This window comes from Molossus molossus, unplaced genomic scaffold (genome assembly GCF_014108415.1).
Source record: "Molossus molossus isolate mMolMol1 unplaced genomic scaffold, mMolMol1.p scaffold_m16_p_1, whole genome shotgun sequence".
Taxonomy (NCBI): domain Eukaryota; kingdom Metazoa; phylum Chordata; class Mammalia; order Chiroptera; family Molossidae; genus Molossus; species Molossus molossus.
Genome location: NW_023425344.1, coordinates 171,108,828 through 171,121,589, shown reverse-complemented (window position 1 = coordinate 171,121,589; position 12,762 = coordinate 171,108,828). Strand labels below are relative to the sequence as shown.

At 41.9% G+C, this 12,762-nt stretch overlaps 2 protein-coding genes across 10 annotated transcripts in view; one reads left to right on the top strand and one right to left on the bottom strand.

Moving 5' to 3' along the window:
- Positions 1-4,399: 4,399 nt before the first annotated feature.
- Positions 4,400-6,079, top strand: INSM2 (INSM transcriptional repressor 2). The gene has a single exon (XM_036247828.1). The coding sequence runs from the start codon at positions 4,400-4,402 to the stop codon at positions 6,077-6,079; it is 1,680 nt and encodes a 559-aa protein (XP_036103721.1).
- A 2,050-nt stretch (positions 6,080-8,129) lies between these two features.
- Positions 8,130-12,762, bottom strand: part of RALGAPA1 (Ral GTPase activating protein catalytic subunit alpha 1) — a 294,638-nt gene continuing 290,005 nt past the window's right edge. For 3 of the 9 annotated variants that reach the window (XM_036275323.1, XM_036275333.1, XM_036275288.1), the window contains one exon: positions 8,451-9,466. Coding sequence is in view for 6 of the 9 variants with exons in the window: in XM_036275297.1 (XP_036131190.1) it covers positions 9,318-9,466; positions 12,145-12,147 (152 nt within the window). In the remaining 3 variants the exon portion in view is untranslated. Of the gene's footprint in view, positions 9,467-12,144; positions 12,148-12,762 lie in introns of all 9 variants that reach the window. The other 6 variants (XM_036275297.1, XM_036275307.1, XM_036275266.1 and 3 more) reach the window with 4 other exon arrangements.

Below are 12,762 nucleotides of genomic sequence, written 5' to 3'. Positions count from 1 at the left end.
TTTCTACCTTTCAACCCTTCGTCTCTTCCCAAAATCGTTCTTCCACCTGGATCCCGTGGCGTGATAGAAGCTCGTCCCCTCTTTTCTAGGGCCAGAGTTCAATCAGGTGACTTTGGAGAATGCTGCTCATCTGCGCATGTGATGTTAAGCTCATTTCTCCCCCAGTGTCCACGGGGCAGGGGCTCCACATCTCACGTCAGAAAGGCTTTACGGCAGCGTTTACATGCATTTTTCTGATTATCAGAGTGATCTATACTTATTGCAAAAAATTTTTAACAAAACAGTTTAAAAAAACTAAAATTCCTAGAGGCAGCTCCAACAACATTTTGGCATATTTCCTTCCAGTGTTTTTTTTTTTTTTTCCCTTTCATAATCGAGCTCTTTATTGTACATGCAACTTTGCATCCTGCTGTTTTTGTTTAACGTTATGGCATATATATTTGTCCATGTCATTGCATTTTTGTAGCTACGTAATCATCTGTAGCAGAGGTTCTCAACCTGTGGGTTGCAACCCTTTTAGGGGTCGAACAACCCTTTCACAGGTGTTGCTTAAGACATAACAGTAGCAAAATTACAGTTATGAAGTATCAACAAAAATAATTTTATGGCTGGGGGTCACCACAACATGAACTGTATTAAAGGGTCGTGGCATTAGGAGGGTTGAGAACCACTAATCTATAGTGTGGCTGTGCCATGATTTACTCAAGGTAATTTCTGATTTTCTTTTTTACTATTACAACTAACCCTGTGATAAATAGCCTTGTGCATAAATCTTTGCCCTTCTTTTGGGTGATTTACTAAAAGAGAAACTGGTGAATTAAAAGGTATACATGTTTTTGTTTTTTGTTTCTTTTCTTTTTCTTCTTTGAGTATACATGTTTTTAAAAGCTCCCAATATATATTGCTACACTGATTTCCAGAAAGATTATCCAATTGTATGTGAAGGGAAGGGAGAGAGAAACCTATTGGAATTACTGGATTTGTTAGAAAATATTTGACAGAAATTCTTTGTGTGTTTTTTTTTAAATAACGAAGAGAAACAGATGTGCATTGTTATACTCATTGCTATTTGCTCAGTTTCATGGTAGTCACTCAACAGTGGCTGCTACAAGTGTTACAGAGGATGGAGAACAGCAGATACACTTGTGCAGTGAAACTCAGGAGACTCTCCTTTAATGGGGTTAGGATGTTTGCTGGATGTTGGGGGTTTGGGGAGATAGGCAGAGGACCGGTCAGAGAAGGGGAAGAAGTGGAGAGAGGTGAGCGGTGCCCCTAGAGGAGGGGGACTTGCAGAGGCCAGTGCAGGAACACCCAGCCTCCCTCACACAGGGATGGCGCAGAGCTGGAGAGAGGGTGGCGCTGAAGCAAACCCTTTGGCAACCTGCGTAATAATGATGTCCTTTGGGTCAACCAGAGGTTTCAGGGAAATTTCTGTAAAATGGTGGTAAAGAATAAAAATAGCTGCAGGCGGGCCAGGCCTTCTCCTACACAAATTAGTTTTCCTGAAGATAACAGAGGGTAGTTACTCCTTGAGCACTGTGTTTCTGAACGATCACAGAAAGAATACACAGCAGTTATTTGGTGAGTGATTGAACAGATGCACAAATGGAAGACATGATGGCTGATAGACGGCTGGAGACATTTGCTGTCCATCTAATAACAAGTACCATGCATTTAAAAAGTATTTATTGCATATCAGTTCTATGCCAATCACTCCATTAAGTATTCTACATCATAGCTGCTCTTTTGACTTTTTATGTTTCCATCATTTTTTCCCCCCTAGAAACAGACACATAATCTCAGTTGTTTAAAAGGGGAAGGACTGAGAGGAAGATGCTCATATATCTACATTTCCCTTTCTCTCTCTGGCAGATAATATAGCTGAAGATACTTTCCCTTATACAATTTCAAAACAAAATGTCATTCCCTAACTTTAAAACTTGAAATGGCTCTCCTCGCCTGTCCTATGTAATCAAGTCCAAATTACATGACCTGTTCCTTTATATTCTTTTTACAGTCTGACACGTCATGATTTTTCCTTCCACTCTTCTGTATGTGTGTGAAATTTTTTATTGTGGTAAAAAAATAAAGCAACAAAAATGTTCATTGTAACAATTTTTAAATATGCAATTCAGTGGCATCAATTGCATTCAGTGTTGTCCATCAATCACTGCTATAGATTAACAACTTTATCACTCCAAAAGAAATTATATAATCATTATGTTCCTATTTCCTCAGTCCCTTATATCCAATAACTTACTTTCTATCTCTATGAATTTGCCTATTCTAGATATTTCATTGATGTAAGTGAAATCTTATAACATTTGTCCTTTTGTGGCTCATTTCACTTAGCATAATTTTTGCAAGATTCATCCATGTTGTACGTATCAGCATTTTGTTCTTTTTGTGGCTGAGTAATATTCTATCATTTGTATATGTACCAGTTTTTGTTCATAGATTTATCTGTGATGGACAATGGTCTTTCCCCTCCATCTTTAAATAGAAAATACCACAATGATGATGCTTTCAAACTGTGGGTCCTTATCTATTAGTAAGTTATGAAATCAGTTTGTTTGCTATGATCAGCATTAAAACAAAGAAAATAGAATTGAATAGAAAAACGAGAATGTATTGCACCTAGTTAAGGGTATTATTTTGTGAATATTTTGTTTCAGTTATGTGTGTACTGTAAAATATATTTCTTACTGAGGGATGGGATCAGAAAAAAATAGTTTGAAGCCACTGGTGTAATGGAAAGAGTGAGATTTGGAATTAGCCAGAACTTGGTTTGAATCTGGGTTCTTGGTGACTTTTACCAGTTATCTAACTTCTTTATGGCTCAACCCCTTTATCAAAAAAGGAGAATAATAATATATCCTTGTTTTGTGTGACCATGTGTGAAAAGATTAGCAATTACTTAAGTAGAGTGCCTAAAATATAGTCAGTGGTGAACAAGTACATACTTACTTCCAAATATGCTTAAAAATAATGCTCTCCCTGGAAAAAACACTTCATTCACTACGAGGAAGACAGTATGTGTTATTGATGACTAGACATATCTGTTTCTCCAATTTAGTTTTGTAAGGAGACTTGAACATATAGTTCTTTCCCCTTCCTATTCTTATATTGTATTTACATTTATATTATGGATTTGGGCACTTTAGTATACATCCGTCATATATTTTCTAATTATTTCACAGTTCGGCTAGTATTACAAATAGTCAAATATTGTCTGGCGCTTAAGACAGTGTTGGGCACATTACAGAGTGCTAGATGAAAATCTACTGAGTTTGGTCTACAGCACACCTTTTGCAAAGTGTCACATACAAGGGGAAGCAGACATAGTCCTGATTCCGCCAGTATTTCTCACCCCATCTACTCCATGCTAAATAGGCCCGTTAGGCACTAAGTCATGTCTCTGGGTAGTACAAGTGGAGGGTGTGAACAGAGAAACCACTCTGTAAAATTAGATTCTAACTTTCTCCTCCCTACTCCTATTCCCATCGGGGAGGGGGCATTTATGAGCCCCGAGGACCAGGGCCCCGAAACCGGCTGGCGTCCTGAGCTCCAGAGGCTTGCCAGCACGCACGATCCCCCAGGCACTGAGAGCCCTTCTTCCCAGATGAATCCTCATAGTATCACAGACAAGCGCAGTCTCGATCGATACTGGATGGCAAACGTGCTCCCACCGTCAAGTGTAGGAACAAGGGCGGTGGATTTATCAGCCCTGCTGCTTGGTCGCAGCTTCTCATCAGCTCGATATGGGCAGAGGATGTTAACCCATTCCCAGGCTGATACCCACCTGGTGGCCTCCCCAAGCCTGCTGCCCGATGTCCCTTCCTCTCAGCTCTGCTCCCGCAAGGCGGGGCTTTTCTATCAGGATCCCACTCATGGGGGCCGCAGGGTCACAGCCCGCAAGGAGGGTGCCAAGGACGGAAGGGCGCCGTTAGGTGGCCCCCCAGCAGGGCTCCTTGTCTGGTCCCTGGAGGCGGCTGAGGTGGGGAGTGCTGAGCTTCCTCACACTCAGGATCTTACCTTCTTGCGTCTTCACTAGTTGGGCGGCAGGTGGAGATGCGGAGGGCAGCCCCGAAGCCAGCAGCTGGGGCGGGATGACGCCGAGGTCAGGGGGAGGCGGGCAGGGGCGTGCTCTGTCCCCTGCCTGGTGTACCCTCGTGAGCCCAGCTAGGGGAAAATCCCGCCCCCAGCACCCGCTCCCACTCTTGATTGGACAGTCCAGCCTAAATAAAGGCGGCCAGTGGTCCCCTGGCCTGCGTCTCAGCTATAAAGGCTGTGAATGCATGACCACTGCAACGAAGCTCCAGTAGCTGAGGTGCTCGCCCGCTCTCAGCCCCCCTTGCACCCCCATTACTCCTTGCCCCCGAGCGCTCCAGACTCCACCATGCCAAGGGGCTTCCTGGTGAAGCGATCTAAAAGGACAGGCTGTGCGTACCGAGTGCGCCTAGCCCAGCGGGTCTTCCTCAAACCAGAGCCCCAGGGGGCGCCGCCCTTTACCAAGGAGGCTTCCAGTGCCCCCCAGCCGGATGCAGAGCAGGCGGCACCCCCTAGCCCGGAGGAGCCCAGAAAGGGGCTGGAGGAGGAAGCGGCCAGGGAACTGTTGGGGTCGCCTTGTCTGGCAGCTGGGGTGAGCCCGGGGGTGGATGGGCGGGAAGGTGCAGAGTGGAGGGTGGATGGCAGGGAGAGTCCCAGGGCCAGCTCCAGCCCCGCAAAGCCGGTGGGCGTGGAGCTGCGCCGGGCGTTTCTGGAGCGCTGCCTCAGCTCACCAGTCTCCGCGGAGTCCTTCCCCGGGGGCGCTGCTGCCGTGGCCGCTTTCTCCTGCTCAGTGGCACCAGCAGCCGCACCGACCTCGGGGGAGCAGTTCCAGCTGCCGCTCCGGGCACCGTTCCCAGAGCCTGCGCTCCATCCGGACCCCGCGCCCCTCTCGGCCACCCTGCACGGCCTAAAGCGGACCGCCGCTGGCGACCGCCGCGCCAAGGCACCTCTGAGCTGCGTGTCTGGTCCTGCGGCGGCCGCAGGAGTCAAGAAGCCAAAGGCCATGAGGAAGTTGAGCTTCGCTGATGAAGTGACCACATCCCCTGTCCTAGGCCTGAAGATCAAGGAGGAAGAGCCCGGAGCCCCGTCCCGGAGCCTGGGGGGCAGCCGCACGCCGCTGGGGGAGTTCATCTGCCAGCTGTGCAAGGAACAGTACGCGGACCCCTTCGCGCTGGCGCAGCATCGCTGCTCCCGTATCGTACGCGTGGAGTACCGCTGCCCCGAGTGCGACAAGGTCTTCAGCTGCCCAGCAAACCTCGCCTCCCATCGCCGCTGGCACAAGCCACGTCCCGCGGTGACAAACGCTGCCACAGTCTCGATGGACCGGAAGCTTCCTCCTTCGTCCTCCCCGGATTCCGGGGCTGTTGCTTCTTTTCTGGCGGAGGGGAAGGAGAACAGCCGGGCAGAGCAGACTGAAAATCAGCACCTGCAGGCCAGGGACAGCTCCGGGGTGGAGCAGCGTCCCGACAGCGCCCCATCCCAGGGCCTTCAGGTGTTGTCCCATCTCGAGGCACCGCTGCCTCGGGTCCCCTACACGGAGGGGGTATTGGGGCATCGGCTGCCGGGGCCAGGCAGTGCCAGTGGTATCGGGGGACACGAGATCTTCGTGTGCCCCTATTGCCACAAAAAGTTCCGTCGCCAAGCCTATCTGCGCAAGCATCTGAGCACTCACGAGGCGGGCTCGGCCCGCGCACTAGCCGCAGGCTTTGGCTCCGAGCGCGGTGCCCCATTGGCCTTCACTTGCCCACTGTGCGGGGCACACTTCCCGTCCGCAGACATCAGGGACAAGCACCGGCTGTGGCATGCTGTCCGGGAGGAGCTGCTCCTGCCAGCTTTGGCTGGGGCACCTCCTGAAGCTCCCAGCCCAGACGGGGCATCCGATGGGAATGCGCCGCAAATTTTCTCTTGCAAGCATTGCCCGTCCACTTTTTTCAGCTCTCCGGGGCTGACTCGGCACATCAATAAGTGCCACCCCTCAGAAAGTCGGCAGGTACTGCTGCTGCAGATGCCACTACGGCCAGGCTGTTGAGGGCCCAGAGAGACGGGATAGAATGCGAGGCTGGCCTCCAAGGAAACAGATCATGGGAATTTCTGTGGGGCTTTCTTCAACTTGCAAGTTTACCCCCATTTCCTTCCTATATTTTCTCTCCTAAAAATCCCAGTAGTCAATGTTCTGACACAGGAGCCGATAACCAAGTGTAAAACCCCTTTCTAGAACAGGTATGTATACGGATGGTATAAACATTCGAGGTCAAGGACTGTCAGCTTTAAATCTTTCTCACTTTGCCCATGAAAATAGGATTCCCTGTCCCCCAAACTCTGAAGAGCCTAATGAATCCTATCACTTGTAATTCCTATGGAAAGTCGCAGTGAATGCGTGCATGTCTCAATGTCTACAAAATCTTTTCTTTTCTGTTACCACTGCAGATACTTATGTAGTTTCTGTCTCAATAGGGTCAGATATCTTGGCATTGTATATTCTGTGAATTAAAAGTTGTGATTGGTGCCAAACTGCCGGGGTGGGGGAGATTCAAGACCTGTGCCTGTAGGTAGGGAATCTAAGAGGGTGTTTGAGTTTTGGGGGGATGTGGGGATCTCCCTGTAAGTTGTCCTTTTCTCAGTCCATTTTTAAGTTAGTGTTCGGAGGTGGGGTGTTACTTTACAGGAAGGAGCTGAGATACCCCCAAGATTCTCACCTTTAGCTATATTGTGTGTATTATTCAGAGGGAGATACTTTAAACCTTTAAAAAATAATAGCTTTTTGGAAATATAGACCTCATTTCCTGAAGTTTAACTGGTTTACTAGGGTTTCATCCAAACTGTTTAATGCTTCTGTTGTAAATCTCATACTGTATATCATATATTAAACTCTGTTCAGCTTAAGGAAGATGTTAATACCTACAATCCACTGTGGAACTGAATTCGTCATTATCCAATATTTTCTTTCCATCAACCTGTTCTACAATTTTTTTGTAAACCATATGCAGTGTACATTCTGTACCCATGTCCTAATCGCCAGAGTTTGGGACACTGGCTGAGTGAGTATTGCTTGACAGATAGCCCATATTTGTAAGATGCTTACCACCAAATAAATGTACATAGCTGGTGCTTTGTTGTGTTCTGTGTTTGTCTTAAGAATCCCATTAAACACAGCCTATTTTTAAAAGCTACATCTTATCTCCCCAAAGCCAGTATCCTACTTGAGAATTTAGTGACCCACTTAGATAGAAAACAGCCAGGAGAAATTATATTTTGTAAATGAATGTAATGGTGAGGAAAATGCAATGGAAAAATTTCCTTTAAAGTATTGCTGCACAAACAGAGCTCCAACAGGCAGAGAATATGCACTATTCTTTACAGACATTTTACCACCCCAAAATGTCTACAGAAAATATATTTTAAATATTTTTTTAAAAAGCTAGTGTTATCTAAGATGAAAAAAATCATGTTAACTGTGCTAATTAACCTTCACTAGTTCAAGTTGGTATTTTCACTCCATTTTGTTACATATCATCAAATCGTTAGCTGTTCATTAAAAAAAAAATTAAAAGCACTGTAGAAACATGTAAGCAGTTACTTTGGTTTTCCGCTTTGTAATTCTTCATTTTTGTTGTGGGAAACTGTCTGTATTGTTTAATCTAGTTCCAAGGGCCATTTGTTTATTGCATTTCACAGACATTTTAGTTTATTTTCTACATTGTTTCATAGAAACTTATTAAAAAATAAATAAAAACTTAAGTGCACAGGTTTTAGAAATTGTCTGTAGAAAGTTTTGTTCCTGAATGTATACTATAAAGCAACGTAAATTTAAGAAATCAAAGAAGCATGAGGCTGAGGTAAATTGATACTTTAACCAAGTGTACTGGGTGAAGTTTCTGGCCAGGGAAGGTGCACAATTTCCTGCATTTTTAATGACTGTGATAGGATCCCTGAGAAATATTAGGGGTGTATCCTGAGACTTCAAACCAATTTTTTCATGATTAAGGTAATCTAGGTTTATGCTTTACATCTCTCCATTAATCATATAGCCCTGATTCTTAAATTGGAAAATATACAAGACAAAAAACACTAAAGGACATAAGTGATAATATTTTTATTGTATTACTAAATACCATATATATTTTTTTCACTGTTACAAATTTGTTGATACTACATGAATGATGATACATAATTTATATTTTATAGTTGGCTGGTATGTATTTACACATGCAGTTTGTACCAATGTCATGCTACATTTCCTTAGGAGATGTCCATTCAAAACAAAATTGAGCAATATGTGAGCAGCTTATCTACTGTAGGAAAATACTTTTGGAGGGTGGAATGTATACCAACCTGCACCTGCAAGTTCAGTATTAACAATATTAGATTTAATTTAGACTCCTGGGTCATGTTCCTTTTTAAAAAAATACAAATAATTTAACACATTTATATCAGAAAAGTTTTTTCCTTCTTTTCTTCCTTCCTTCCAAATCCCCCCTTTTTGGTACTTAAGAAAGAACACAGATACACCAGGATCCACTAGCCAATAATAAAGGGCTACATCTAAAAAAAAAAGGCATTTAATAGTGATACCATTTAAAAAGCAAAACATTAGGAAAATATTGAAGCTAAACATAAATCAAAGTTCAGCACAGTGATTTTTCTGGCTATATGTCAAGGAATCACTGCACAGTCGAGAAACGAGGCATTGCTTTGGGGAGAAAAAGTTAATGCTAAAATTATTTCAGTTAGAATTTCAGATGCTAAAAGACCATTTATTTTGTGTTTTATTTTTATAACATAAATAATCCATACACATCCTGTGTATTAACAGATTTGCAACTTCTGCTATAACTTTACAAATGCTTAAATTTAAAAATTTACATTTGTAAAAAAACTATGTATTTACTGAGCCCATAATGTTGCAAGGGGGCATGATAAATAATGAGACCAGCTGTCTAATTATATTTTGTTTCAAAGTTAATCATGAAATTAAAGGTAAAACTTCTCAGACATAATTATCTAGAAAGGTAAAGGGGTATTGAATAAAACTCCCCCCAAGGCAGGTTGGAGTATGGGGGGGGGGGGAGGAAGCAACTGAATAAACAAATCTAAAATATTAAGTAACAAATTATTTAAATCCAGTGTTTTTTTTTGTTGTTGTTTTTTAAACAATAAATGTTCAGGAAGGAACATGCATGTTGTGGCAAACATGAGGGCCCGAAAGGGCTAACACTATGTTCATGCTAAGGTGGCTACTACTGATCTCTGCTGGGCTGCTTGTCTCCTTAGGATTTATTGGCTGAGCCAGAGGAACGACGCAGCTTCATGGACATACGGCTTTTGCTAGTTCGAGGAGACATTGGAGAGGCCAGGTCAGCCCCATCTACCTGCGTTGCTGTGGGAGTTTCACTGGGTAGAATCTCTGGGTAGGAGCCTGTGGGAAAAAGCAAGAGCATTCTTATAGGTCAGGTTATCCAGCCTCTCATCCCATAAAAAACAACCTTTCGATACTGATCTGTATGTAGCAATGGATCCCAACCTTTAATGAGGTCTTTTGAGAAGAGCAAGCCCAAAACTTGCTTGTTACAACAGTACCTAATATTTTATTTTAAGCCCAATGACCTGATTGTTCATGTCATCATAATAGCAAGAAAACGTCAATCCTTAGTTCCAGAGCCCAGAGCCCAGAGCCAAGCAGAGAGCTCCCCCAGAAAAAGCAACGGGAAGCAAAATCTTTGGGCCAGAAAGGACAGGGATCCAAAGCATCATTAGCATGCAGGGAAGGGCTTAAGAAGCAGGTAAGAAGGACCAATTCCTATCTTTAGGGTATAACCAAGAAAAGGGCCTTCATTACTTAAACTTGAAAATAACAATAACAATCAGTTCCAAAAAAACCTCAGCACTATGAGACCATTATATACACTAGGTATTAAAATATGCTTTCGAGGAAGGACGAAGACAAGGATTCACACATGAAAGTCAGTTAAAAAGAAAAACTGATCCCTCAAAATGTCTCAGTTTAGAGGAGATAAGCAATGCTTTTCTTTACTTAAATTTTGCAATTACATTATCCAGTCCTAGCAAACAGGTGAACTGTAGAATTAGGAGATATAAAAAATAAAAAAAGAAAAAAACAAGTTCAAATTAGAAAATCCTTTTCGTCATTTACAAAGTAGTTCTTCACCTCTGTATTTTATTTCCATGAACTATGATTCTTTAATATACAGAAACTCTATAGAAATTTGTACATTATAGGCTCTCAAATATTTTCTAAATGAATAAGAAATTAATTGAAAAAATAAAAGCCCTTCAAAAAAAAAAAAAAAAAAAAAAACCACACACACACACACACAAAACCCAAAGAAAATCAGCAAACAACAGAATAATGATTTTAAAAATTCTGTATATTTTTTAAGGCACTTTAATCCAGATTTTCTGGGTCTAATGTACATAAAAATTTTCTTTGTGTGTCACAGACATACAGACACACAAACAGGTTGCAGGCTTAAATTTACTCATCTCCTTACTCTGTAGGGGAAACCTTTGACAAATTTTTAGCCAATGTAGCACCTCCCTGACACTTCAAGCTTGGACATAATTATACTAGCACTTCTGTATAATAAAACATTTGTGCCTAAATTGAAGTTATGAATATTTATAAGGAAACACAAGACCATTCAATAAGGGGTACATGTCCTATTGAGATGTATCTCTTTCATTATTAAGAATGTGTCTCGGTAGAACACTTCAAAATGTTTTTAAGGCCAAATGTTCTAATTATGCTTAGGAACAAACTTACATTGTAAAAGAAAAAATATTTTATTACTCAGAATCCAGGTCAACTGCCCTGCTTTTCAAAGTAACTTCTCCAACATTCTTTCTTTTCTAACTGAAATGAGGTTGGCCTTCAAAATACAAGGAGAAGGAAATATATTTCTGTTCACCTTTACTCTTCCTGAAGATCTTAACTGGTTGATACTGGACCCATACTGGAAAACCTAGAGGAGAACATGAACCCATGGCCCTTTCAGGAAAGCACTGCAGATGGATGGCGGAAGGAAGGTGAAGAGCAAGTAGCTCATGCTTTCCTGGTAATGCACATTATTCCCGGCCAATCATGACAGGCCTTCCCACGGCTATTTACCTTGAGATGGCCAATGTTTTCTAGCGGAGGTTTTGGGAGGAAGAGAACTATCACTGCATGTCTTTCTTTGTTGTAAATGAAGAAATGGAGTAGCGAGCAGAAGTGAGAAAACAAAAGAGAAGATAGATAACAGATATGAGAGACACAGTGCAGAATTTTACAGGTGTTAACTGAGGAGCAGAGAAAAGAGTAATCAGGTTTTTAATATGAAATACAATTGGTCATGCAATGTGTTAGAGTGATGATGTTTCACAATGGATAATGCTTTGTAAATTCAAATGTTATACTTACCAACTAACAAAACAAGTTCAAACAGGAAAAAAGAAAAGAAAAAGATCGTCTATAAGAGATGCTATAAACATCTACCTTTCAGTGTCACTGTACTGGGGGTATGTTATCCTGATCATTCAGTCATACAATCTCTATAGCCTATATTGCCCCACATGTTAGCCATAGGTGCCACATTAGTTAAATTAAAATAAAAATTTGGTGTCTCAGTACACTAGCTACAGTTCAAGTCTTCAGCAGCTATATGTGGTTAGTGGAAACCATACTGGACAGTGTAGATACAGAGTACTTCCATCATCATAGAAAGTTTTATTGGAGAACACTGCTTTAGAGTATGCCAAATTCAAAGAATATTTTCAACAGGAATTCCCTTACTGCCATCAAAATGAAATCACCACTTTAGTAAACCAAAAGTCAAATCAGGCATTTTAGTATATAATATATAGCTATGACTACTTTCTCACATTTTAGCAAACATTTACGGTATATATTCAGCATACCCAAAGTCTATAAATAATTTAGAGTGGATAGATCTTAACTTTATTTATTGATTTGAAAGAGAGAAAGAAAATGATTAATAATTTGTTATTCTACTTATTTATGCTTTCATTGGTTGATTTTTGTGTTCCCTGACTGGGGATCAAACCTACAACCTAGGCATATTGGGACGACGCTCTAACCAACTGAGCTACCTGGCCAGGGCTAGATCTCAATTTTAGATGTCAAGAATACAGTGATACCTACACTTCATTTCATAGCCTATTCTGCCTAAGTACTGATTTATATTACCTGAATCATAAAGAATGTTTATTTTTATTATTAATATATCCTCAAGTATAAAGTTTAAAAAGTATCTATGGACTCCTATATTTACCATACCATATCTGTTACTAACATTGGTACAGTTCTCCATAGACTGTGTCTATCTCCTAATGGTATAATAAATGACTCATATATTATGCATAGGTTACAATAAACTATTATAACAAATAATATGATGAATATGACTGTGGGATCTATGCAGATTATAAAAGGGAACTCAATAAATTATTTATTGGGGCTTTGTTTGTACTGCTTGCTAATCATTTTAAAACTGCTAAAGTTATAGAGTAAATACAGCCTTTAAAAATTTGCCCTGGCTGGTGTGGCTCAGTGGTTAGAGTGTCAGCCCATGCACCAAAGGTTCTTGGGTTTGTTTCCTGGTCAAGGGCAGGTACGTGGGTTGCAGGTTTGATCCCTGACCCCTGTCTGGGAGCATGTGGAAGGCAACCAATTGATGTGTCTCCCTCTAAAAATCA